Raw genomic sequence first — 26,760 nt, 5'->3', positions numbered from 1 at the left:
ACCGTTAGCATGCCTAAGCTAATGGTTAAACCTCCATACCATTTTCTGTCGCTGGACTTACCTTACAGTAGTCGCTTTGATGCTTCTTGTAAATTGATTTTTTCTTTCACTGGACTTAAACAAGCGAACTTAAACTAAAACTCCAAGTACATCATTGCAGTGGAAATGGGAAATAGGGTCAAAAAGGGTACATTTGTGACTTTTGGGACAGGGGATTGGTTAAAATGAAGCCTAGTGTAATTATCATGGTACAGATGATTAAATGTGTCCTAGAAAAGGATCAGCTACAAGACAGAACATCTGCAGCAGGCAAGAGTTCAGTGAGGTGCTAAACGCGACTCCAACCAGTGTGATTTGGCAGTAGAAGCAAGGAGATTATAAACAGCTTAATGACATGTCAGAAATTAACAATACTCATAGAGGAGACTTGCACGAATGTATCATCATGCCTCAACATTAGAGCTATAGACTGATACAGACACATGCAAAGGATATACTGTACACACTGTGTATTATTAATATATATTAAATTATATTTTGGTGCATTGGTAATATTGCTTCTTAAACTTTTAAAGCCAGTACAGCCTTTTAAAATAAACTGAACTGAACTGATGTGGATTGAACTAAACTTGAGTTGAATAACTTGTAGTCGCTACTCAACTGTTATGTTTGTTGTCACCATCAGTTCATCACCATCAGTTCGGAGGAGGTGAGAATCTTAATGAAAAAACACAATATTTGTCACTGGCTTTTCAGCAGCTGAAGTCATTGCTTTAAAATTTAGCCATCGGCTTCACCGGTCACATTTGGGCCGGGAAAGAATGGGGCTGACCACTATGAGTATGAAAAAGGATTGACCAAGCATTTAAGAAACGCAGACACAACAGAGGACTGCATTTCTTCTACATAATATTTGATAATATTTTGTAGACGGGGGCTGTTACTGTGCATTACGACAACGATTCACCTGTTTATTTTGGTATGTGGTGGAAAGAAGTGGTTTTTTTTTGTCCCCCCCTGCAAACCATGGCGAAGTGGTTTGTCCCGAGTCGTTGCCTGCCGCTGCCGGCCGCCTCTCAGTGTTCTGCGAAAAATGACGCTAGCGAGACGATGGCAGTTACGGAGAAGAATGAGAGGGGACTGAAATGTACAGCTGGCATTTAGTTGGCCACTGTTTAAAGGACGTTTTATACAGACATTTACATATATCGAGAGCCTTCATGAAGAGCCCCAAGTTATTAGCATCATTATTATGTCGGAGGGAGCAGCCCGGTGCTCGCTGTACACATTCCGTCTATTTATTCCATTCTGAAGCAGGAATTCAGATAGAAGACTTCCAAATAGAGAGATAGATTAGCTCAACCTGCCGAGTATGTTTTCATAAGACGACGGCTTCTGTGATTTTCACTCGGTCACATCAGATAGCTTTTTTTTGTGGAGAAACACTGTCAGGATACGCCACACCAACGCAATGTATAATACAGTTTGGACAATGGAAAAAGCCGGTGAGGAAGCAGCCTGGAGGGACGTGATGATGCCCTACTCCACCGAGCTCATCTTTTATCTGGAAATGGACCAGCCGCCAGGTGAGGCCGGGGAGAGCAGGAGCTAATATCAGCCATAGAGGTTAGCCTGTGGAGATGGTGGAAGTGCTTGGTTTTAAAGCGCACGTCCCGCTGCTGCTGTTATCCTCCGGCTTTCAATGATTTTTGACTTATCACTTATGTCTGATCAGTTGTGACATTGTTCTTTCTGACAAGAATCATTATTGTTGCAGTTACATTTGCCCGAAAGTGGACATCAGCCTAGCATTATCCTCTATTGTTGTAGTGACGCGGACCACCAGGAGCTTCCGTTCAGCTATAAGAATAGTGGCATCGCTTTAACTCCATTACAGCCTGCTCCTGGTCTGGGCTCCTGGTCTGGGCTCCTGGTCTGGGCTCCTGGTCTGGGCTCCTGGTCTGGGCTCCTGGTCTGGGCTCCTGGTCTGGGCTCCTGGTCTGGGCTCCTGGTCTGGGCTCTGTTCTCCTGGTCTGGGCTCTGCCGTGCAGTCTAAACGCTCTTTTGTATGTCTCTGTGCTGATCGGTGCGTTGACACAGCAGCTCACCACACCATGTTATCCGAAAGCCGAAATTCTTCTCATTCTTCCATGCAGATAATGCGATGTGTTAAATGAAAGGCTAAGGTGGTATGTCATCAACTGTAGGCATTAATGCAAATAAACATAAGCGAGGGTAGTTGACACGGATGTGACTGGATCAGTCTGAAATCTGCTTTGGCGGTACCGATAGCGGGGAAGGGGGAGGAGGTGGGATCAGAAAACGGAGAGGGACCAGTAATGAAGGGCCCAAACATTTTAAAATCGGAACATCCGTCAGTGCCACACACCTAGGTCTTTGTGGGCTATTCTGGCCAACTGTCTGCCAGAACTGAAAATGTTTCGTTCATTCTCGGCCAGTGTCACCGGATCCCTCCCTCCGGTGCTCAGTGGATCATGGCGCAGATGTGGGACGTTGGTTTGTTTCCAGAAGGCGCAGTACAATGCAGTTTGCCTGCTAGCTCTGTCCTTTTTCCATTATCTTTTCCCAGTTATCTATTGAGCTGTACTGTAAGCGATACAGAAAGCACAGAGAGCAGTATTATTGTCGTATCTGTCGCACATTTAGGATATAATGCAAAAAAAACCAAACAAACAAAAAAATGTTGGGTAAAGACGGTTTATCAAAGAATGCATTTTTACATTTAGATCGCATAGATTTGAACTGGACTGAAAATGATTTTACAAAGGCATGTTCGTTTGCAAGGAGAGAAATGTAATTTCAGTTGCATTAATTGGCTACATTGTCTTGTCAGACCTTGCTTCCTGAAACGCAGTATGGATTCTTTGTTTTGAGGTGTATACAAATGGACTGCTGCACTACCTCAAACCTCTGTCTGGCCACTTAAATCGGTCTTTTTAATTGTTTTATTTTGCTCCTGGAGAGAAGAATTGACCATCTTTCTTTCTTTCTTGCTTTCTTTGTTTGTCAGAGCTACAGTAGAGCTAATGGACAGGGCCCCTCAGTGCATTGGGTATGTAAATTTAAGCTAAGAGATTCACATTCTTAGTTATGATTGGACCTTGGCTTATATGGCACAAAGATTCATTCATTCATTAGAGCATTCATGTGGCGTCACTGTTGAGGCACAAAATATTGTTAATTTTTCTTAATTTTACCCTAGTGTAGCACACCATTTGTGCTCTTTCCATGCGGTGAATAATACATTATAATACAATATTCCAAAAAGCTACTTGTGGGACTTGACGGAGACAGCGTTTGTTTTGAATTGTGTTGTAAGTGAAGAATTTGAGCCATTTAGAGCAGTCTGAATGAACGTGAGTAGTTTTCAATGAAGGATGCTTGAGGATTTAGTGTTGAAAGTGGATTAAATCACCCCTGCCCATCTCTCATGTGGGTGTCTTGACAATGCAGATGCACTTTTTCTGTACCTCATATCCACACTGTTGTACGATGCTGGTGGTCTTTCCGGTATTTTGTGTGTGTCCCTCCCTTCAGTTGCCTGAATAAGCTCACCCTGTCAGCTATAAACCTGCTTCTTATTCTGACCTAACTTTCTTTATTTCATATGATGTACATATGTCTTCATCTTAACAAAAACATAAGACAGACAGAATAATGGTGAAACAGAAGATAAAAAACAAGTAAAAATGAGAGAAATGAGAGGGAGGGATTGATGAGGAGAGAAGTAGAGAGAACAGTAGTCTAGCAAGATTTGCTGCATAGGATTGAAATGTGAATGCCTCACTGACAGTTCCAGTGTGTAAATCCATGTGTTTGTACAGTGGTGTGTGTGGGGTGATCAGCCTAGGTGGAGTGCTAATGCTATCCCAGGGGAGGACAAGCCCTGTGTTTCCACTGATGACTGTGTGTGTGTTTGGATCTTTTAATGGAAAGTTACCAGGGCTTTGTTGTCAAAGGACCATACCGGTGTTTTTTTTGTTTATTTTGCATATCTTACCCCATTTACAGCAAATAACTTTGCTTTCCTTCAGTCATCATACCCTTCATTCCAGATAGATTCTAGTCATATCTACTGTACTCTGCTCTGATATGACTCTTCTTTCCAGTTTTTATGCATTTGGTTTTGTGTAGTTGTTACAATGCAGTGCAAATTTTGTACATCTCTCTGCCCTCAACTTGACATTGACTTGCCATGTAACAGCAATGTAACTTTCACATCATCAGCAACAGTACAGCTGCCCCTCCTGAGGCAATTAATCACCTAGTTACTTGTTAGGGTCAGAATCATCTTTTCAGCAGAAACATGATTTTTCTTTTTTAAAATCTGTTATCTGAATTCATGATTTTGACGCATGACTGACAATCGAGGTTTTTGTCGGAGAATTAAGCATCTTTGTCTATGCTGTTGTTATTGTCTTAATCTATTTCCCAACCCTAATATGATTTCAGTGGGCTCCATAAAGCACCAGATATTGAGAGATTATTTTCCAGATTTTTCTGGACACTGGAGAACACTGAAGTTTATAATACATTTCTATTTCAAGGACAGCTCTACAAGGCAGACACAATAGCTGCTGGGAATTACTAACTCCAGTACATTTAAATGATCAAAATCAGTTTTTATTAGGTTTAGTCTCATTTACACATCACACTGAAATGCAGAAAGTAAAAAAAAATAACAAAAAAACTGGTAAGCATTCAATTTTAAAAAATAGATGGCAAAAAGACCAATGGTGTAGACCTGCTGTGGATATTGTGAAGGGCAACAGCTGAGTAGGTCTGTGACATCATTTATGGACCATGGAAATGTCAAAGCTTCTTTACATAGAGGTGACAATCATCATCGAAGGAATGAATTGACATGTGGCCCATGAGAGGCATAATCAAGACAAATATATTCCAATACGTCATAAAGTTTAGATATAAAGACACAAGTGTCTTAGTACAGAGCAGAGTGCACCTCAAATTTCATAGCTGTTTGCCAAAAGCGTACCAATTCAAGGAACAGTTACTTCAGCAAGGAAGCCAAACATTTTCTGGTTTTAGCTTCTCAAAGTAGACTATGTATGGCTGACTATTTTTTTGGATTGTTGGTTGGATTAAAGAAGACATTTAATGACAAGTAAAATAAGGGTGACACACACACACACACACACACTCTCTTTGGCAGTCTCCTGATTGGCAGAGGAGGCGGGCCTCCAAGCAAACATTAGTGTGCACGTCGTCTGCCTTTTAGATTCAGTCTTGCGCCCTCCTTTCTTCAGTCTGACGGAGTGGACAGCAGCAGGAAGAGGAGGTGGTGGTGGAGGAGGAGGAGGTAGAGGAGGAGGTAGAAGAGGGGAGTGGGAGCAGCTGAGAGAGGAAGCCTGAGTGAGAGACAGAAAGAGAAGGAGGGAGGAAGGAAACAGCTGAGAGATGAGTGGCAGCATGCAGCTAATGCAGAGTGCAATGGTGGAGGATGGTAAGTTCTGTTGATGTATTCTTATAAGTTTGTTTTTTAGCCTTTTTCTTTTTGCTTTTCTCAGTTATTGAACTTTCTTTTGTGGTTATGTATCCATTTATCTGTATTTTATGGTAGTTTTACTTCATCCTTTTTTTCTGACATTGCAGCTCTTTTAATTTCTCCTCTAAAGCCTGTGCAGAATTGATGTTTATTCTGTGTTCATTTCTTGCTCATTGTGTTTTTATACAGTTGAACTTTGACAGAATTAGTTCTAAAAATGGCAGCCACTCTCTGGTTCTACTTCTTAGTTATAGGGGCTTGCTTATTTTCTCTGTTTTTAGTGTAACATAATTAGAATATTTGAATATTTTCTTGTTTTTGACTGTGGTTTAGAAATTTAGATTTTTCACAGATTTTGTACACTTTATTAATAAAACAATCTAAAACATTAGACTGAGTTGTAGCTTTAATGTGGCAGAAATATGTGTCCATTTTGAAAAAAGAATGTGAAGCTCAAAACACACACACGCACGACCTGCAACTCCTTCCTTCATCCTGATGTAGATCTGGATGCTTTTGCAGACTGTGCAGTAGCTTCACTGGTGTGTAATGAACGCTTGCTGCAGTAAAGATTGTAGTCAAGACTTTATAATACGAGGTCACTCCTCTAGCACCTCCACACAAGACCGTCCCCCTGATCAGCTGAAGCATGTACAGATGTGATTTTTAATGCTTGCAGTGCTGTCAAAGGTCCACAAAGATCTGTACCATTGCTTTCAATTTGTGTCAAGTATGTGTGTTTATTTTGTGTCGGACTGTGCTGACAGTCATTGTTCAGGAGAGCTGTGGGTTTGTGCCTGCATGTGTGATGACAAGTGATATGGAAGTGTGTGTGGCTGAGCACTGCTCCTTTGTCTGGTGAGGGGGTGGGGGAGGGATGGATGGAGGGGAGGCTGCACTGACGCTCCCCTTTGTTCATCCCTTTTGCTCTCTGTATTTCGTGAAGTAATTGTGACTGTTTTAGTAGACGACCATTCTGTTTCAGTAGTAGTCTCTATGTTTAATGACATTTTCCTAATGTGTTACCTTGGTGAGGACAGCTGTCATTGCTAAGTTTTTCTGGCTTTAAGTATAGATCACTGTGTTGTGGGAATGGCTCTGTGGATTTTCCAGATATCACACTCGGATTTATTTAACATTTATATTGGAACATAACAACTAAAGATTCGTGTGTGACTGTACATGCACATGCGTTTCTGTGCATTGGTGCTGTTCATTGTCCTGTTGTTGTAGTTGTGCTGAAACAACAAGCCATATTTAAAAAATAATCTCACATTTAATGGTGAAGTTTTTCATTGATCAAATCACTATTTTTCAATGAATTTTCTTGTCTTTGAAACAAACTGGGCTTTTGAAATGATACTGAAATGACTTTAGCACACTAAAATTGTATGTGTCAGTACATTTTTGATTAATTGGTAAAGTCAGATAAAGGTTGGAGTGACTGCAAATGAAATTATTAATAATTATCTTTTTATTTACGGTCCTTTGTGTGTTTTATGTACCTTAACACAGCACAACTTGCAAACACATACACTCAGTACAATGTGTTTAATTTATGATATATATATATAAAATAAATCTCCTTCAATGATTTATTTGTGCTGGTGCAAACTTTTTTTTTTTAAAAGCATGAATTGGATTTCCACATGTGTGCGTGAGTCAATAATGCACTGACAGAGGGCAGCAATGCAGCTGCACAATGACAGCTTTGGCAGCAGTAACTGACTGCCATGATGAGGGAGGAGTGGCAAGAAGTAAGCAGTGTCAGAGTGAGGAAGAGGAAAAAGTCAGAAGCGCTGGAGGAGAACAAAGACAACAGGGGAGGAAAATGAGCTGCTACTGTGTTCCTGTTGCCAGTCTTTGTTGAGGACCTCATACAAACAATAAGAAAAGACGCATTTGTGGGATGTTTCCACAATTCCAGCTTGTTTTTGTTTTCTTCTTCTGTTTTTTTTTTTAAACAAAGGCCAGTTATGTATATTGTTGAATTTTCGATTGCCTTGCATGTCCTAAACAGGTTGTGTGTCAAGGGACTCGAGATGGAAATTAACCATATGGCTATAATCTCTTGTATCTACATGTAAATGTTCATTAATATGAACTGTCCCATTTTAAAAATAATTTTTCAAAAAACTAGCAAAATAAATCAGGACAACACATTCAAATATAGTAAGCTGAATCAAAGCAGGCTATTTGTTCAGTTCCATGATGAAAATTGAAAGAGAACTCTGTCATAGCAAGTCCATGAGTTGGCTGCATATACACTCATGGAAAAAAATGATTAAGCCACCCTTATTTTCTTCAATTTCTTTTTCATTTTAATGCCTGGTACCATTAAAGGTATATTACCTGAAGAATACAATGAACACGACAAAAATGCAGCTGATTACATAATACTTAAAGTCCTGTTTGACATGCTTAAGTTTAATTGTATTCCTAGATTATATAAGAGACCGCTTCATGTCACAAGCAGCACTGCACATGCAAAGGCCTAGAGTGGTTTCCTGCTTACATTCAAGCTGTAGCACACCTCAGACGTCATCAGCTCTCACATAATGGCTAAAACAAAAGAATTATGTGAAGCCACAAAGGCAGCCATCTTGGCCCTGCTGGAAATTGGCATGAGTGAGAGACATGTAGCAAAAAAAACTGAAGACTGTCGTTCATTACACCTTGCCAAAACAAGCCCAACAAGGGACTACCAAATTGCTAGCGGGTCGCGGCAGGAAACGTCTTTCTACCCCATGAGATGACCATGCACTCATCCGTTCCTGTGTCAGGAATCCTCGTCAGACCTCGAGGTACCTTAAAAATGAGGGCACTGTGGAGAAATGTGACTTGTTTGACAAGGACAGTTGGAAACCAACTTCTTGAAGCTGGTCTGAAATCACACAGGGCACAGAAGAAGCCCTTCATCAACGAAAGACAGAGGAAAGCCCGGTTACACTTTGCTGGGGATCACAAGGATTGGACTGTTGATGATTGGGCTAAGGATCTCTGCAATGATGAATCCAATTTTCAGTTGATGCCCACTCCAGCCAACTTACTGGTTAGGAGGAAGCCTGGAGAAGCCTACAAACCAGACTGTCTTGATCCTACAGTAAAACATGGAGGTGGATCAGTGATGATCTGGGGTTGTTTCAGTCTGGGTGGAACAGGGCAAATGCAATTGTGTGCAGGGCCAATGAACCAGGTCATGTACAGAGCTACTCTTGAAAGCAGTCTTTTTCTATCAGCTGGAAAACTCTTTCCTGCCTCAAATGACTGGATTTTCCAATAAGACAATGCCCCTTGCCACATGGCAAGTCCAGTTAAAGCCTGGATGGAGAACCAGAACATTGGAACCATGCCTTGGTCTGCTCAATCACCAGATCTAAATCCAATTGAAAACTTGTGGAAAATCATCAAATGCAAAATGGAGACCCACAAGCCCAAAAATAAAGCAAATTTATTTGAATTTGTGCGACAGGAATTGATTGCTGTGACAGCAGAACAGTGTCGGAAGCTGGTGGAGAACATGCCAAGATGAATGGCTGCAGTCATTAGAAACAATGGTTATTCAATCAAGTACTACTCCTGTGTGTATCATGTGACTAAAATGGACAGAAAAGAAAACATGGAATGCATAAAAGCACAGTTTTTGGCAGTACAATGACAGCTATTGATGGAAGAACTGTAGTGGTTTTGGTTATTGTCAAGAGAACCATGGAAAATGTCTAGATATCAGCTCTTAAATTAAATTATGAGCTATTTTTATCATTATATCTGTCCAAACAAATGTACCTTTAGTTGTACCAGGCAATAAGATGAACAAGGAATTGATGAAAATAAAGGTGGTCTAATAATGTTTTCCATGACTGTAGAGCTTGATCTGCTACCCCCTGTGGCCAAAAATTGTGGTTTTAAATATATTTTTTCTACTGTTAAGTCACCAATTTTCACAGATGTGGAGTGTAAATAGAAAACATGAACCAGAGTGTTTAACAATAAACCGTAGAGTCTTTGTAGGGATACAGTACCACAGTACATGTGAGTGAAGTGACATGTTAACATTTGTTAGGACAGTAAGTAAAAGTGTATTTGTGTCATCTTTGTTCATTTAGTATGATCATTTGTGAGGCCACAATGTCCCCAGATGCTCCAGAAGCAGAATATTTTTCTCATTCATTCATAAGTACTAACGTTTGTAAAAGATGCTGTCCACATTAGTGCGTCTTATGTCTGTCTGTTTGTCTGTGCATAAACTGATGTGTATATTCACATGAGCTGCCTTCAGAAATGTGCTATTTTATTGACTACATTTAAAGGTGCAGGCTGTGTCTATGTCCACCCATGTTTAAACGCTAAAAGATTTGAAGCTGTATCACTCCAAAACTGATTAACCATTCATTTTCTTTGTAGAATCAAGGAAGATTTGAAATCTAACTCATTTTTTCAGGAACAATCCAATTTAAGAACATTGCCTAAAAATGTTTAATTTGAAAAAAATTGGTGTCTTTGCAATACTGCTTTTGTGGATTACTTATTTGCACCACACAATCGCTAAACATTTGGTCTACAAACCAATTATGATGACTTGACAAACACTAAAAATACAGATTTTTTTTTTGTTCTTCAACATAGATATTTTACGAGCAGAAAACAATAACATTAATGTTTAAACTTGCAAACTTTTTCATTAGACTATGTAGAATTTTACACACAAACTTATCATTGCTTGGTTTTACCTTATCATTTGCTCTATCTTTGAGGGCTGCATCTAACGATTATCTTCATTGTCATGGTAATTTGTAGATTTTCCGTATTAATCAGTCAATTGTTTGGCTGATAAAATGTCATCAGTACTTCTCAACACCCAAGAAGACTGCCTCCAGTATCTTGGTTTATCTACAACCCAAACATATTCCTTTTACTGTCATATAAGAGGAAGAAACCAGAAAACATTTGTATTTAAGAAGCTGCAATTGGAGAACTTCAACTTTTTCTTCTCACAGAATTACTCAAAGCAATTATTAAAATAGTTGGCAATTAATTTCTTATTTTGCAATTTATTAATTAATCATTGCAGCTCTGACTTGTATTTAAAATCATAACCAATGCTAATGGTAATGTTGTTGAAGTATGACATTAAATTCTAAATAAAATTCAATAAGTAAACCAGAAGTTTTACCATTTTCTGCTGTCAAAACAACTCCAAAAGACCAAGTTAAAGTGAGAAAATTCCCAATTAGCAGCTTAGTGGAAGGGTGAGATCACAAATGACTGGCCAATGGCAGGCTTATACCTGTAGTCTTCGTCTTCTGAGTCTGACTAGAATTGTAACAACTCCTCTCCATCTGCAGTCATGGATCAAGTGTTAAACTTTACTGTAGGATTGAAGTCTGTGTGCTCAGTATACATTGTATACCAGCTCTTCCTCAGTTGTAACCTATCCTCTATTTCTGTTCTCCAGCACTTCCTCCAAAACCAGCAAAGCCCCAGCAGCCCTCCTTAGTTGGGGTGGGAGGGGCCAGCAGCAACGGCACCAAGGATGGAGGAGCGGCAGGCTTACTGCAAGAGGCTGAATGGTACTGGGGGGACATATCCAGGCAAGTAAAACTGAGCACATGCATTATTTGCCTAGGATTGGAGTGATTGACTGAAAGGTTAGCTAGGCTGACATCACCAGGGAGTGATATCTTATCACAGACATGTGTATACATGTAAATATATATTTAAGGTAATTTTCTCTATTTTATAGATTGTCCACCAGCCAGTATTGACAAGTTTATTTTACAGCTGTACAAATTGGCTTAACTGTGTAGGCCTTGGTCACTACCTACCAAAGTGCAGGTTAGCTGTCAGGCAAAATTCATACTCTGATTCACATATACACTCACAAAGCAGTGGTGCCAGGGTGTGGCGTTTGTCCAAGCACACTGAAGCATGTGGAATAATCAAACTGCCAACTTTTCACAAACAACCCACTGTCACCTGAGCCATGGTCATCCCCTGTGTGTGGCTTTGAGAAAAGTCCTGAACAACTGATGACTGGAGTCAGACTTTCCCAAATGGACACAATGTGTGCATATATCACTTACCAACTCCAGCACATTTTTCCCCACTTTTCTGTGTTGTCTTCAGGGAGGAGGTGAATGACAAACTCAGAGACATGCCTGATGGGACCTTTCTGGTTCGGGATGCTTCAACCAAGATGCAAGGCGACTATACACTTACACTAAGGTAACACTGCTAGACAGAAACATTCTTTATCCAAATTTTATTTATTAATCTGCAAAATTCAACATAATATAAACATAATATAGCACAATGCACAGATTTTAATGTTACAGACTCCATATATATATATATATATATATATATATATATATATATATATATATGTGTGTGTATATGTATGTGTATATGTATGTATGTGTATGTATATATATGTATATATGTATGTATTTATATATATGTGTGTGTGTATGTATATGTATGCATGTATATGTATATATGTGTATGTATATATGTGTATATGTGTGTGTATATATATGTATGTATACATATGTGTGTATATTATATATGTGTGTGTGTGTGTGTGTGTGTGTGTGTGTGTGTGTGTGTGTGTGTGTGTGTGTGTGTGTGTGTGTGTGTGTGTGTGTGTGTGTGTGTGTGTGTGTGTATATCTATATATAAATGTGGATATAGATATATATAGATAGTATCTATTGTACTCAGTGTATCCTATCACCATTGATCTGATAGAGCAATGTCCACTTCACTTTACCAGCTTGACTTGATCCTATGCAGAGCAGAGGGGGGCGCTACAGCTTAAAGTTCATAGATAAAGGCAATAGAATAGACTAGAATAGATCTTTATTGTCACTGTTACATAGAACAATGAAAATCGGCTCAGTGCTCTCCAGATAGCACCATCAAAAATAGTCTATATAACACACCTTACAAAAATATATACAACATAAGAGCAAAACACCTTAAAAATATATACAACATAAGAGAGCAAAATTGCACATGGTATGAACTGCACTGAATCATAAATATTGCACTTGCAGGTATGTGGTATTGTCGTTCAGGGGGGAAGGAGCAGACATTTGACAGCTTGGGGATAAAAGCTGCTTTTGAGTCTGTTGGTTTTGACTCTAAGTGTCCTGTAACGTCTACCTGAGGGGAGGGAGGAGAATAGAGTGTCCTGGGTGTGAGGGGTCTCTGGTGATTCCCCTGGCTTTCCTCTGAAGTCTGCTGGTGTAAACGTCTCTGAGGGGAGGTAGTGTTTTCCCAATCACTCACTCTGCTGCTCACAGTGCAGCAGGTGAACCACACTGTACAGCAGTAGGTCAGGAGGCTCTCAATGGTGGAGCGATAGAAGTTTATGAGCAGCTTTTGGGGGAGATGAGCCTGACACAGCTTCCTGAGGAAGTACAGTCTCTGTTGGGCCTCCCCACCTGGTGTGAGTTGTGGGTGGACCATGTGAAGTCCGTAGAGATGTGGACCCCGAGGAACCTGAAGCTCTCCACCCTCTCTACCTCCTCTCCATCAATGTAGAGGGCGGAGTTCTCAGTTCGCTTGGATCTTCTAAAGTCCCAGACCATCTCCTTGGTCTTTCCAGTGTTGAGGTTCAGGTTATTGTGGTGACACCATTGTCACAGATGCTGGACCTTCTCCCTGTAGGCTGATTCATCGTTGTCTCTAATCAGTCATGTGATGGTGGTGTCATCAGTGAACTTAACGATGGAGTTGCTGGAGTGAACAGGAGAGCAGTCGTGCGTAAATAGAGAGTAGAGGAGGGGGCTGAGGACACACCCCTGAGGAGTACCGGTGTTCAGGATGAGATTGGAGGAGATGTGGTCTCTGATCCTGACGTTCTGAGGTCTGTTGCTGAGGAAGTCCAATATCCAGGAGCACAGTGAGCTGCCGAGCCCAAGGTTGCTCAACTTCATAACCAGTTTGTGAGGGAGAACTGTTTTAAAGGCGCAGCTGAAATCCACAAACAGCATCCTCACATAGGTGTTACTCCCTTCCAGGTGTGTGAGGGCTGTGTGGAGAGATGTGATGATGGCGTCTTCCATTGACCTGTTTGCCCTGTATGCAAACTGATGTGGATCGAGGTCAGCAGGAATAGCAGCCTTAATATTGGAAGATATGAGTCTTTGAAAGCATTTGGTTATGATGGGGGTTAGAGCAACAGGGCGATAGTCATTCAGCTCACTGTGCTCTTCTTGGGCACAGGGACGATGGTGGCTGTCTTAAGGCAGGTGGGGACTGTAGACTGGAGTAGCGAGAGGTTAAAGATGGTGGTGAAAACCTCTGCCAGTTGCTTTGCACATGACTTGAGCACTCTTCCTGTGACACCGTCTGGACCAGGTGCTTTCCTCGTGTTGACTCTGCTCAGGGTGGCTCTGACCTGATGCTGCTGCAGCTGGATGGGGGTGTCGTCCCTCTTTGGAAGAGCAGTGAAGGTGTAGGCCTGTCCGTTGCGTTGGTCAAAACGAGCGAAGAACTGGTTCAGAGTGTCTGGTAGAGTGCTGTCTGTGGAGTCTGACATCGTGCGACCATCCTTATAGACGGTGAGTCTCTTGACCCCCTGCCACATGTTCCGGGTGTTTTTGTCAAAGTGTCAATATGGCCTTTTGACTTAGAAGCTGTTAGTGTACAAGTCTTAGGGAGAAACTGTCTGTTTTGCAATGCATTTTCAGTCTTCATTGCTGGAGAGGTTTTAATATGGTGTGTATATATGTAGTCCTTGTCTTACATCTGTGCTCTTTTTCTTTTCAATTTGTGTTTAGGAAAGGGGGCAACAACAAGCTTATAAAGATCTACCACAGAGACGGAAAGTACGGATTCTCAGACCCCCTTACATTCAGCTCAGTGGTAGAGCTCATCAGCCACTACAGACATGAGTCTCTTGCTCAATACAATACCAAGCTGGATGTCAAACTTATGTACCCCATCTCCCGTTTTCAGCAGGTCAGCATACACAAGCGCATGGACTTCATTACGTCTATATTCACACACACACACACACGCACACACACACACACACACATACTTTTGTGATGGGGATAGAGAGTTAATACAGGTAAGAGAGAAACATGTCCACAGTCTGTATGAAAAGGTAAAGGTGACGTGACAAAGGTTAGGTTAACTCCTTTAATGTTACATTGCCCCAGGCACAAAGCCAGGTCCATAAAAGGAAACTAAGGTTTCCTAGCTTGTGTGGAAGAATTTGACAACAACCACATCAAATACCTTTTGGGATGAACTGAAATACAGACACCATTGTCAGATTAATTTGTTACACTCTAGTGGTATGCCAGGGCTATGCAGTGATGCTAATTAGCCAAATGTGATCACAACCAACAGGAAAAAAATTAGACCTAGCTTGCAAAAAAAAAAAAATTACTTATTTTATTTTAAAAGTTTAATCATGTCATGATCTGACCTACTTCCTTCTTACTAATCTCGGTATCAGTTTGTACTGTATTTGAAACAACTTCCCTTCTAGCTTTATCACACCTGCCCACCCACCCTGTATACCATATCTGCTGGGTGATGCACTAGCTGCAGCAGCAGGATTGTTGCTCAGTTCGTCAGCACCCTTTCCTCACTCCCTAAGTAATTGCACACCTCCACAGTGTCAAAAGTCTGTCATGGCATTTATTCCCTTCCTTCCCTGCTCCAGTCAGTTGCCAGGCAAGTCATTAGTCAGCGCTATGCAATGTCTCCCACAATTCACACTTTGTTGTCTATTCAAGATATTGTAGGTGGTTTCTTACCTATCCTCTTCAAAGCCACCTTTCACAAGTAGAATCAGGGCTGAAGAGATTCAGTGATTACCTGCATTTTCCCACGTGCCTTCTTTACAAATAGCTCTTAATTCTCTGACATCTTACTGTTTTACATAAAGCATTTTCCTTATTCATTGCCTTCTTGTTCAGTGAGTCACTCTGTCTGTCATGTTTTTCATTGCACCTCTTCAATTTGTCAGGACCAACTGGTGAAAGAGGACAATATTGATGCTGTGGGGAAGAAGTTGCAGGAATACCACAATCAATACCAGGAGAAAAGCAAAGACTATGACAGACTGTATGAAGAATACACCAAGACATCACAGGTACAGAGGTGTTGTTTTTCTACTTGTAACAAAAAATAATCATGTTTGTTGTCCACTCACTCACCCCCGCTTCTGGTCCCTTAGGAGATCCAGATGAAGCGTACAGCCATCGAAGCTTTCAACGAGACGATCAAGATCTTTGAGGAGCAGTGCCACACGCAGGAACAGTACAGCAAGGACTACATCGAGCGCTTCCGTCGTGAGGGTAATGACAAGGAGATCGAGCGGATCATGATGAATTATGAAAAGCTCAAATCGCGTCTTGGCGAGATTCACGGCAGCAAGGTGCGGCTGGAGCAGGACTTGAAGACGCAAGCGATGGACAACCGTGAGACGGACAAAAAGATGAACAGCCTGAAGCCTGATCTCATACAGCTCCGCAAGATCAGGGACCAGTATCTAATGTAAGTATAAGACATTATTAAGGTTTATATTAAAAAAAAGATCACTAATATGGAATTACACCTTGAAAATCTTTTAGGGTTACCTAAGACCTCTTGATGTGGTTATTTATAGATAATAGACTGAGTACAGTGTACAGGCAGAAATTGGAAGGAATCTTTGTTACAGGACAAGTCAAGGGCTTCAGAGGACCGCTTTAGAAAAATACTGATCTACTGTGGTCACAGAAAAAGCATTTCAGATGATCCTGGTTGCATGACATTAGACAAGTTTGAGGTATTGTTTGTAAAGGGTTCTAAGTTTTTATTTATTTATTTTTTTTACACTTTGTGTCTAATATGAATACAAAAAAAAAACAGATATAGAAGTTGTAAATGAGTGAGACTGTACTGCTTCTTGTAACGGACAAGACAGATGTTCAAATGTCCACATTCAGATCTGAATACTCTGGTTATCCATGTACAAAAAACATGGCTTGAGTTGACACCTTTAAATCAACCACGCCCATGAGCTCACTTGATAATGGTGCTCTGTAGTTCATCTCTGGGGAGTGCTACGCATGCTTAAATAGCTAAGCAGTCACTAGAAGTTTTAATGGATTAAAACTGGGTGCTGGAGAGGTAGACCTGTGATATTATGAAGTCAGTCTCAGCAAAATCAGTGGGGAATAGTTTACATGTAAAAGAATCAAACCTGGGAATGAATGTTTTTCCTGCTTAACTGAATTAACTAAAATACCCAACGAATCAATAAGAATCACACAAAGATATTAAAGTTATAACGTAGCATAAACAATAAAGTAAATATGTTAGTTTTGTTAGTTTAGAGATTTTAGGTTTTATTTCTCGAAAAAAGTCCGGCAAAATTTTAGCAGAACTGGCCTCATTGCAAGTTATTGGATTGCTACATTGTTGTAGGTCTGCAAATTTAATTTCTATTCAATATCATGCTTGTTCACTGCACCAGAAACTACTTTGTAAATGAAATGGCCTTTAAACTGACTCCTAGTAGTAATAATAGTTTTCTCTTTCTTTCTAGCTGGCTCAATCACAAAGGAGTTCGCCAGAAACGAATTAACGACTGGCTGGGAATCAAAAATGAGAACACTGACCAGTGAGTGTCCTCTTTTATTTTTACTTTCTGTATATAAATACAGATTTGAAGCAGATGGGTTCGTGTTGTTACCATGCTTATGTGCACAGAGCAAATGTTAAAATGCAGATTTTTTTTTCTCTGCAGCTAAGTTATTGTTGACGGTGTATTTAACGTGTAACTGATTGTGGGTGCAGAGGCTACTTTGTGAGTGAGGAAGATGAGAACTTGCCTCACTATGATGAGAAGAGCTGGTTCGTTGGGGATCTGAACAGGACGCAAGCAGAGGAGCTCCTCCTTGGCAAGCCCGACGGAGCGTTTCTAATACGAGAAAGCAGCAAAAAGGGCTGCTATGCCTGCTCCGTAGTGTGAGTACAAACATAATGAGATTATTTGTTTTCTAAGATCCTTAGCTGTTGTATAAGATTGGCGTAGTAATTGGTAACTTTGTAAAACAAACTTCCAAAGCATTTTAGAAGTAGGGATGTCCTAGTACCAAACATTTGGCAGGCTGCACCACTGAAGTTCTACGATTCTCAATACCAATTTTCACTCCACATCTAAAAATAAATCTGTAAAACTAATGTATTTAAGTATCAACTCTTTTATTTGAAAACAAAACAGTTGAGATGGAGTTTTTAAGTAATAAAAATCCTATTACAGTCAGTACCAAAAAAATCCTAATCCATGTTTGTCCTAAAGGCAGAGCTGTGCAGAGCAGTGAAGCTGCACCACTAAATATTGTCCAGCTTCTCCAGCATCAGCCTTGCAGTGAAACACTCCTGACTCCAATCTGTGATTAGACAGAGGCAGCAGGAAAATCCTCCTCCTCTTCTTTATCCTCCACATGTCTGAAGCTGCTCCTTTCAAAAGGCCAACAGCCATATAAAGTTAGTGTACTCAAGGCCAGTACGTGTCCCTATATTGTGCCGCTATTGTCTTTCTTTTTGTGGTATTTCTATAGCAGTGACCTAATGCCAGATATTTGTTGATGTGAGATTTTGCTGTATTTTATGAACCTCTAAAAAACCTTCAGATAACATTTCTGTGGATGTGTGGGTCTACTTTGCACCCGTCTCTCCAGAGGGCTGTACTACAAATCAAGGCTAGTGGGTTACCAAGATATGTATCCAGAGTTTTTAGTGTCATGAAGGTGGATCTCTTTTAACCGACTAGATCACCTTGGTAACTTATGCTGCAGAGTTAACACGGTACGGAGTAGTTTATGTTCATGTTATGTTGTGAGTTGTGGATTTGCATCAGTTTTAAGAATTGTCTCCTTTTCAGCAATTTGTTTTCTGGTGACTCTCTGCATGAAACAGATTCTCAGCTAAGGGAATATGTTTTATCTGTAAATCTGTCAAGCTATGCTTTATTAAAACCACTGAATGCAGCCGTGCAGTTACAGTATCACACACTGTTTGTGTTGCATTGCCATGGTAACCTACTTGCATTAATTTGGTGATGCAGAAAGCGCATAGCCACGTAATTATGTTTGGTCCACATGATTATTCGACTGGTATTTATTACAGAGAATATTCAATCAGTAGCATTAATTTCACTTGTGATGTACCTTCATTATGACATGTTGTCAGACTTAAATGCACTTCAATACAGTGTCATGTTTAAATGTGTTTAGTCTGAAGTTTAACAGCTCTAATGTGCAGCTGTCAGGTAGAAAAAAATAAATATAAGGACACATGATTAACAGTTTTCTACTAGCATTCCTTTTTTGAATAATTTGCAGTAGCAGTGATTTTTAATGTCATAATTTTTTATATTCCTCTTAGCTCTACAATAAAACAACCTGTTGACTGAAATAGGTGACTTACCATTGGTCCATTTTGTGCTGTAGAAGAGTCATGTGGATCATTAAACGCATCCTTTTATGTGAAATTGCTCAGAGTTTGAACAGAAAACCTGAGTTAATAAAGAGAATTGACCATCATCTTCATGATACCTGTTATCTCTGACAGGTTTTAGGTTTTTTCGAGCCAACTTGCACAAAGAAAGCACAGCTATGTTCAACTTGCTTTGTAGTACAGCCCTCTGGTCAATATCCTCGATACGATAGGTACGATACTTTAGTACCTTTGATACAAAAGTAAATTAGTACTGTTTCATTTTCAGAATTTTTGAATCAATTGGTACTGAAGTATCGGCAACAAAATGAAAGTCAAGGAGGGGAGAACTAAGCATTAAAATTAGATTATTAGATTAAAGACAGGCTATGACTGATTTACTTTTGTTGGTATTGACTTTTGTCAATATATAATATGCAACAATGTAAAATGGTTTGACCAACAGAAGCCTGTAGGTGAACTTTCTGAAAACAGTGATGTGAGACTGGAAGCCTTTAAGAAACATGTATGAAGTATTGTTGTTCTTAACATTAGTATGAGAAAAACAACTTCCTACTTGCAGACAGAAAATATTGATTGACTAATGACTAAACATCTAAATCTCCACCTAATTGAACTGCTCTCATGTGTGTCCTCTCAGTGTTGAAGGTGAGGTGAAGCACTGCGTCATCTTCAGCACACCACGTGGCTTTGGCTTTGCTGAGCCCTATAACCTCTACAGCAGCCTGAAGGACCTTGTTCTTCACTATCACCACACCTCCCTGGTGCAGCACAATGACTCGCTCAATGTGCGCCTCGCCTACCCAGTCCACGCACAGATACCCTCAGGACATAGATGAACCACAACCACCAGTACTGGGACAGTGAAGGAAGGTGGGGGGTGGGATTGTTTGAAGTGCAAAACAACCCCAAACACTGACCTGATAAAGATAGATATAAATTTAACACTTGCTGCAACACACATGTCAGCCAGCTTGGAGTTATATATTTTTACATGAACAATTTCAGAGGGCATTCTTTCTAAAGACTGCTTGATTTGCACAATGAAGTTATAAATGTTTGTGAATGTGAAAAGGAAGTGACCGCAGGATGAAAGGAAATGAAGTAGGAGACTTCAGAGTTTCAGGTTGACCCCGCTGCTACCTAAATATTAGCTCAGACTTTTTACCAGAAACTCAAAACACGACAGGAATGATGACGAAGACAACAACAAATCATTCCCATCTTAAATCTTTTGGTTTGTTTCTGTCATGTTCTTTTCTCATTTTCACCTCAGATATTACAATGTTTATGTTTTGGAGTCGTTTTCATGTTTCACATATTTGCCTTTGTTTTCTCTTAGACTTGCTTGTGGTAGTTACAAGAGGAGATGATAATGTCTTGTATCTGTTTTTCGTTCCTCTCTGTACGTAAATATAAAATAATGTAGCATTACGAAACAACAACACCTAATGTCTAGGTGTTCTCTCATGCAGACTGCTGCTTTGGGGGGTTTGGGGGAGTTGAATGGGGGAGGGAGCACACAAATGACACAAAGGTTTTGTAGTCTTAGGAACAGCAAAGGGGTTGATTTAGTAACCCACTAACCGTGGAGTGTTTACATTATTTTTGCTTTTGCTGGAACATAGTTTTTGGGGGGTTTTTTGCCTCTGTGTATATGGCAACATCACAGATCCAAACCAGAGACCAAAGTTGGTGGGGGGTGGGGGGCACACACATAAAGACCATGTGCTTGTGCACCAAATAGGCTTTTTTTTTTTTTTTGAAAACCAAATGGTACATAAACAGAACCACCATGACTATCTTAATACAGATGGTCAATTAAGAAGCACTTAAATGAGCTCCACTTGTTAACAGTTAATGAACGGAAGAATCATTTGTGAGAAAAAATGGCACACATAATTTATTCACTGATGTGTGGTGGATCAAAGCAGGTATTTTGATGATTACACATGGTTTGTAAAGTTTTGGGGAAATTTTGCAAACCGCTGAGTGATCAGAGAAAAGAATCATTAGGTGTAGCCCTCGTCAGAAAAAAGTTTTTACCCATTTCCCGGCAGAAGGGAGGCATCTTTAAAAGTCTTCTTGAGATCTAACGTGTAACCAAAATGATAAAATAATGTTCTACAGACTACTGTCCACTCTGCATATCTGAGATAGATTTGCCTTACAAGCTGTGGAAAGGCTGAGGTGAAAAACGCTGCAGAGAAGAAAAGGTTTTAAATGATCATTTCACGAAAGTCATCCTCTGGACGAAAAGCAGGACAACAAAATCTGACAACACTTGACACCTATTAATTCAGTTCAATTCAATTTTATTTATATAGCGCCAATTACAGTCAAATTGTCTCGAGACACTTTCCAGGACCCATATGCCTGACCTCCAGAGCAAGCCAAAAGGTGACAGTGGCAAGGAAAACACCCTTTTAACAGGGAAAAAAACCTTGAGCAGAACCCGGCTCTAATGTGGGGGGACCCATCTGCCTGCTGGCCGGGCGGGTTGAGAGGGACAGAAGAGGTAGAGAGGTAGAGATAGAGGGATGGAGGTAGAGGGGTAGAGATAGAGGGGTAGAGATAGAGGGTTACAGGTGGAGAGGTGGGGGGGGACACAAGGACCATAAAACACACAGTTTAAAACATGCATGATAAGACAGATGATACATGCAAAGTACAACTGACATGGAAACTATAACGTGTGTGTTTTCTTTTTTTTTTAAAGTGGCTTACACGTTACATGGCTAAGTTGAAAAACTGAGACGGTTTGTGTTTTTGTCATAAATATTCTGAAATAATAAGCTTTGATTAAATATTTTATGTGAAACAGAGTAGTTGGGCAGATTCAGTGTTCAGAGCTGAAGATACAGGCTTTAGAAGAAATCCTGAAAGTTTGAAAGAACATCCAATGTTTTTGTCATTCAACAGAAAGTGAGATGCACTAAAGTGAAGTCATCAAAGTGCACAGTCAAGCTTTTAGAGTGAATTTCAGTTTGATTGCTGATAATTTTCTCTTTTTATTCAGTTGTTAACACTTCTTACACAGTGCTTGACTTTATAACAAGTGGAAGCATTTTCTGTCAAAGACTTGGGAGCATCACACAATAAAATAATGAATCCAAAAAGTGAAAAGAACAGCGTTTCTCTATTGGCTGTTGGTGTAGGAGTAGGGGTTTATGGCAAACAAAGGCAGCTGTTCTCAGTTCTCCCCACAACTTCTAAAAAATCAGATACAGAGTGGTTTGCATTGGTTTGTTAAAAAAAAAAAAAAAAAAGATGAGACAGTGGTAGTTATAGGGTCAAACAGAGCACCACCACCACTACCCCACCACCCACCCTACCACCCATCATCTGTGATGTATTGCCAGTAAGATGTATGGGCCACAAACAATTGATCATGCCGACACTGTGATGGAGCTTGAAGAACGAATTGGTTAGTTGTCAATGATTATTCGCCAACTATTTTGATGAACTATTCATTGTTTTGAGTAATTTTGTACGACAGAATAGTCTAAGTACCATAATTGCAACTTTTTAAATGTGTCTTTTTTATAGTCTCTTTCCTCCTCTGTGATGGTAAACTAAATATCTTTTGCTTTGGACATCTTCAGGGATGTCCTCTTGGGCTTTCACTTTTTTTCCCTGAAATTTTAGAAATGAAGTAGCTAATTGATTAATAGAGGAAATAAATGACAGCCTAATCAACAATTAAAATAGTTGCAGCGCTACACTGTGGTTTGTCTGAAAGAGTGTCAGGTTTTAAGAAGAGCTTCATTGTTTGAGTAGCTGCAAAGGAACAACTGTAAGTGAATGACAAAATGTTGGTTGTGCCATGTGTTCATCTATACCCATCTCAAGGGTTTAGGTGAGGTCAGGTTTGTGTAGCTGAAAGCCATTGATTATTAACGGTTTTCCTTTTCCGTCATGCAAATATTCTTCAGTCGGTATAACAAGATTGTGTATTTACAGTCCATTACACAATAGGCAAAAATCAGTTGAAACATGCAGTACCTTCTGTGGCTGCAGATGTTTGTGCTGTTGAGGCTTCCGATGCTGTTGCGAATTTTGCATATTGCAGTTTTACAGCTACTCTTCTTCAGCTACTCTCTATGTTACAGATTGCACATAGGATTGGCTCAAAGTTTCAGAGTAAATTTGTTAATAAGACTTTAGCTTTTAGTTTTTTTGCAGATATCAAGTTCAGTGTTTCTGTCTAGTATATCACATCAACACCTATACCGCAATCTATTGTGGTTATTGGTAGGATCTTGGAAGAATTAGCAGTTATGCTGTAGTAAGTCATTGCAAAGCATTTGCAGATTTGGCCTTTATGTCAGACATCCTTTAAAATGAGTATCTGAATTGGGACACAGCCTTTAAAAGGTCTGTATCCTCTATCTTACATGAGTTACAGGAAGTCTTTTTTTTTTTGCAAAGGGCAGAAACACAGATTTTAGCAATGTAATATTGTTGAATGTTAAAAAAGGATCGGTACAGGTCCAAAGCCAACATTTTTTAATTTTTAGACTCACCACAGACATGTTCATCCAAAACAGACACAAGATAATTGTTACTCTCAAGGTGCTATGGGAAATGCATGTTCATTCAATTAATTTCATTTCTCCATAACAAAATTTCTGATCATTAACGCTCAGGTGTTTTCAAGTTTACCATAGAAACTACCACACAACATAGCCAGCAATTTGAAACAAAAAAGAAGTAAATCAGTTTTTTTTCTGCATTGATACTTAGCTGCTACATTGATTCTTATTGATTAAGCTAGATCCCCATGACTTGGACATTTTTAGTGTCCTGACTTCAAGAGGCTTTGTCCCTCATGACTTCTTATAGTGTAGTCCCAGAATTATCAATCAGAGGATGTCTTTTTTTAAGCAGTTTTGTTTTTTGGATAGGGCACTCAAAAATTCCCAAACTCTATTACTTGAACTATATTGCATTGCTCGCCGTTGAATGTGTTTATATAAAAATATACATTTATTAAGAAAACAACAAAAACAGAAGAGTTCACTTTTATTTTATGGTGAGCAGGGCCAAGGTTTTCAAAGTTTTATGACAGATGTACAGTACAGTATTTGTTACAGGCAAACGTAGAGCTACTTTAGGAGGGAAGTAGGTGCTTTTTGAAACTTTCTCAGAGAAATGTTTGGATCTTCTGCACAGAGGGCTGATCTTAAATTGCACACATTTACCTGTGATGTCCGCATATGCATCCTTAGTCACATTCACACGGAGATGTCCATATCTATAATATATATCTACATATATAAAGCTAAAAGATTAACAGTTTGAAGGGTTCTCTCGAGTCATAGTCGTTCATTGAACTTTTTCGCCCCCCAAAAATATTTTGGACCAAAGATTTGAGTTTTTGTTTAACTTTCGGTTGTTGATTAGAAAAAGATGTTTCAGTGATGTTTTTTATATCTTCATTGTCTTGATATTAGAAGATAAAACCATGTTGTATAAATGAGCATCCCATAAAGAGGATCCATCTTTAAAATCCTTGTTCAATATACCTCAGTGGTAAAATATATCAGATTTAACTTCATCCCAACTCTTCAGTTTGTGTGCTAGTGCCATACAATATCTTCTGTTAAGGGTTTATCAATAAAATGACCCAAAGTCCCGGAGTCCCAGCTTTGGTGCTAACACTATGTCATATATTTGCACATGATGACCATCGCTAGAGCTTAGTGTAACAATTTTTTTTCTTGCTGAAAAATGTCCTGCAGAAGTTTCAAAAACATACCTAGAGTAGGTTTCTTTAACCTGACGATGAATTATAAACATTTTAAATGTAGTATCCCATGCACACAAGAAAGAAAGCCCCAAAAACAAAAAGTTACAAAAACATGATTCTGTAAATATACTTTTGAAGGACTTAAGGGGCTGGAGAGAAATGAGAGAGATAGATATTTTGTTCCAAAAATATAAGATCAGCAAGGTTTAGTATAATCAATAACTGTGCAGAATATGTGGATATAGTTTATTGGATTTCCAGGGGCACTGTGCATTTTACAGCAGTTAGGGTTAAATTTGATACCAATTTGATTAGATTTTCCTTCACTCCCTGTCATCATATGATTTGATTTGAATTATGTATAATAATGTGTATATATCCCTGATATAAAGTCATTTTTCGTTAAATTTAAATTCAACACATAAAATCTGAGATTTCTGCAGGGGTATTTTATGACTTACTCTGCCACAACATGCAATGTTTTGTCAGTCAGGGCTTTGTGATGGGAGGGGACTTTTGGGGGGGCAGGTCCATTAAACCCAGAGTGCAGTTCTTTCTGAAAGGGTGGGATTTCTCTTGTAGCAGTTGAATTGGGTTAACGTGACATACCAAAAAGCTTTCTACTGACTGTTTAGTTGAGTTTTCATTACAGAAAACTCAAACTCAAATAACACTAGGAAGCAAACTAAGGGTTTCCCCTCAGAAAATAAAGTGAAATTTGATTTAAACAGAGGTACAGTCTCACTGAAAACCCTACCTTTTACTGTTACCGTTTATTCTGAATGTTTGTACTTACCCCCATCCCAGGACTGTTAAAATAGCAACTGTCTGTTGTTTCTCTTCTATTAGTATTACTATTGCTTACTTTCAAGCAATACTGCAAAGTTTTATTTGCAGCCACATTTCAGATTCTAACAGAAGAGGCGTGTTGTGTTCCTACCACTGTTTATCTGATCACAGTATCCAGCACAGCTTTCAGGGGGTATTTGAGGGTTTATCTATATCTGTCAATCTATCTATCTATATATACATATATATATCTAATTATCTATATATAGATATATATAGATATACACACACACCTTTTAACATTTTTTTTCCAATGTATATGTACCACCACCCTTCTTCCCTACCCCTTTTTGACATACGTACAGATCCAGCATGCATATTTGGTATTCTTGACTGTTGTTTTTTTGTGTATAAAAAAATGTCTTTAAAAAAGAATTGTTGTTTATCTGTTCATGGTGTACTCAGATCTAAATTTAAGATAACAAATGTACCATCACTGCAAACAACCGAAACAAGTTCTAGTCCTTTTTCTGTCAGTTGTATCATGCTATAAAACCATGGAATACTGAGGAAGTGGAGCAAAAATATATGCTTACTGTTGGTAGTAAGTTGTCTTGCAGCCATGTGCACAAAGCTTTTTAACTACCTGCTCCCGGATAAGACCATTAAATTGTTGTCTCTTGTTTATACCAGCCCAGAGTTCAAGTGGTGGCCTGCTTATTGTTCAACAGCACAAATTTCTGTGTCAAGTTCACCTAATTTCATTCTGATGTAAAATTACTATCCTCCAACAGATTTATTCAGATTATTTGAATTTGGTAGAACATTTTGAATCGACTGATGTTGCGGTGGATATGTCAAAACCCCACACTGTTCAAAATGTGAAAAACAAAATTCAGACTGTAACACACTGATTCACATACCTACAAAGAACCACTAAGACAAAAACCTATCCAGCTGTTAGACTGACAAAAACTGGTCTTTTTCTCATTTAAGCCTGCTTCAGGTTCCTCTCGGTATTCTCTCTCTTGAAATAGTTTCTCTGGTGGTTAATCTATCTCAGTACACATTGCTTTGTCCAATCAGTTGCAATAGTTCAGTGATTGTAGATTCTTCGTTTGTTTATGAGGTTAATCTATGTACGTTTGTTTATCAGTGAACGTTCACTAGAATTCTTTCTCTTGCAGAATAAAGAAAATATTTTGTTCAAATACAAAAA

General features: G+C 39.4%; 1 protein-coding gene across 2 annotated transcripts; it reads left to right on the top strand.

Moving 5' to 3' along the window:
- The first annotated feature begins 1,077 nt into the window (after window positions 1-1,077).
- Window positions 1,078-26,760, top strand: pik3r3b (phosphoinositide-3-kinase, regulatory subunit 3b (gamma)). 2 transcript variants are annotated; one of them, XM_023267500.3, is made up of 9 exons: window positions 1,078-1,586; window positions 10,983-11,118; window positions 11,654-11,752; window positions 14,317-14,497; window positions 15,519-15,644; window positions 15,729-16,048; window positions 17,085-17,159; window positions 17,336-17,506; window positions 19,641-26,760. In XM_023267500.3, the coding sequence occupies exons 1-9, from the start codon at window positions 1,472-1,474 to the stop codon at window positions 19,837-19,839; spliced, it is 1,422 nt and encodes a 473-aa protein (XP_023123268.1). In that variant the 5' UTR covers window positions 1,078-1,471; the 3' UTR covers window positions 19,840-26,760. The 2 variants fall into 2 exon arrangements, with proteins under 2 accessions (XP_023123268.1, XP_035802802.1); XM_035946909.2 differs by lacking the exon at window positions 1,078-1,586 and adding an exon at window positions 5,336-5,485.

Source organism: Amphiprion ocellaris, chromosome 2, assembly GCF_022539595.1.
Source record: "Amphiprion ocellaris isolate individual 3 ecotype Okinawa chromosome 2, ASM2253959v1, whole genome shotgun sequence".
In the NCBI taxonomy this organism is placed as follows: domain Eukaryota; kingdom Metazoa; phylum Chordata; class Actinopteri; family Pomacentridae; genus Amphiprion; species Amphiprion ocellaris.
This window is presented reverse-complemented; position numbering and strand designations above follow the sequence as displayed.

Bases quoted from the DNA above. Each gene is read 5' to 3' on its own strand.
- pik3r3b (XM_023267500.3), top strand. From the start codon at position 1,472: ATGTATAATACAGTTTGGACAATGGAAAAAGCCGGTGAGGAAGCAGCC. The intron at 1,587-10,982 runs GTGAGGCCGGGG...TCTGTTCTCCAG, and splicing joins GGAAATGGACCAGCCGCCAG to CACTTCCTCCAAAACCAGCA. The intron at 16,049-17,084 runs GTAAGTATAAGA...CTTTCTTTCTAG, and splicing joins ATCAGGGACCAGTATCTAAT to CTGGCTCAATCACAAAGGAG.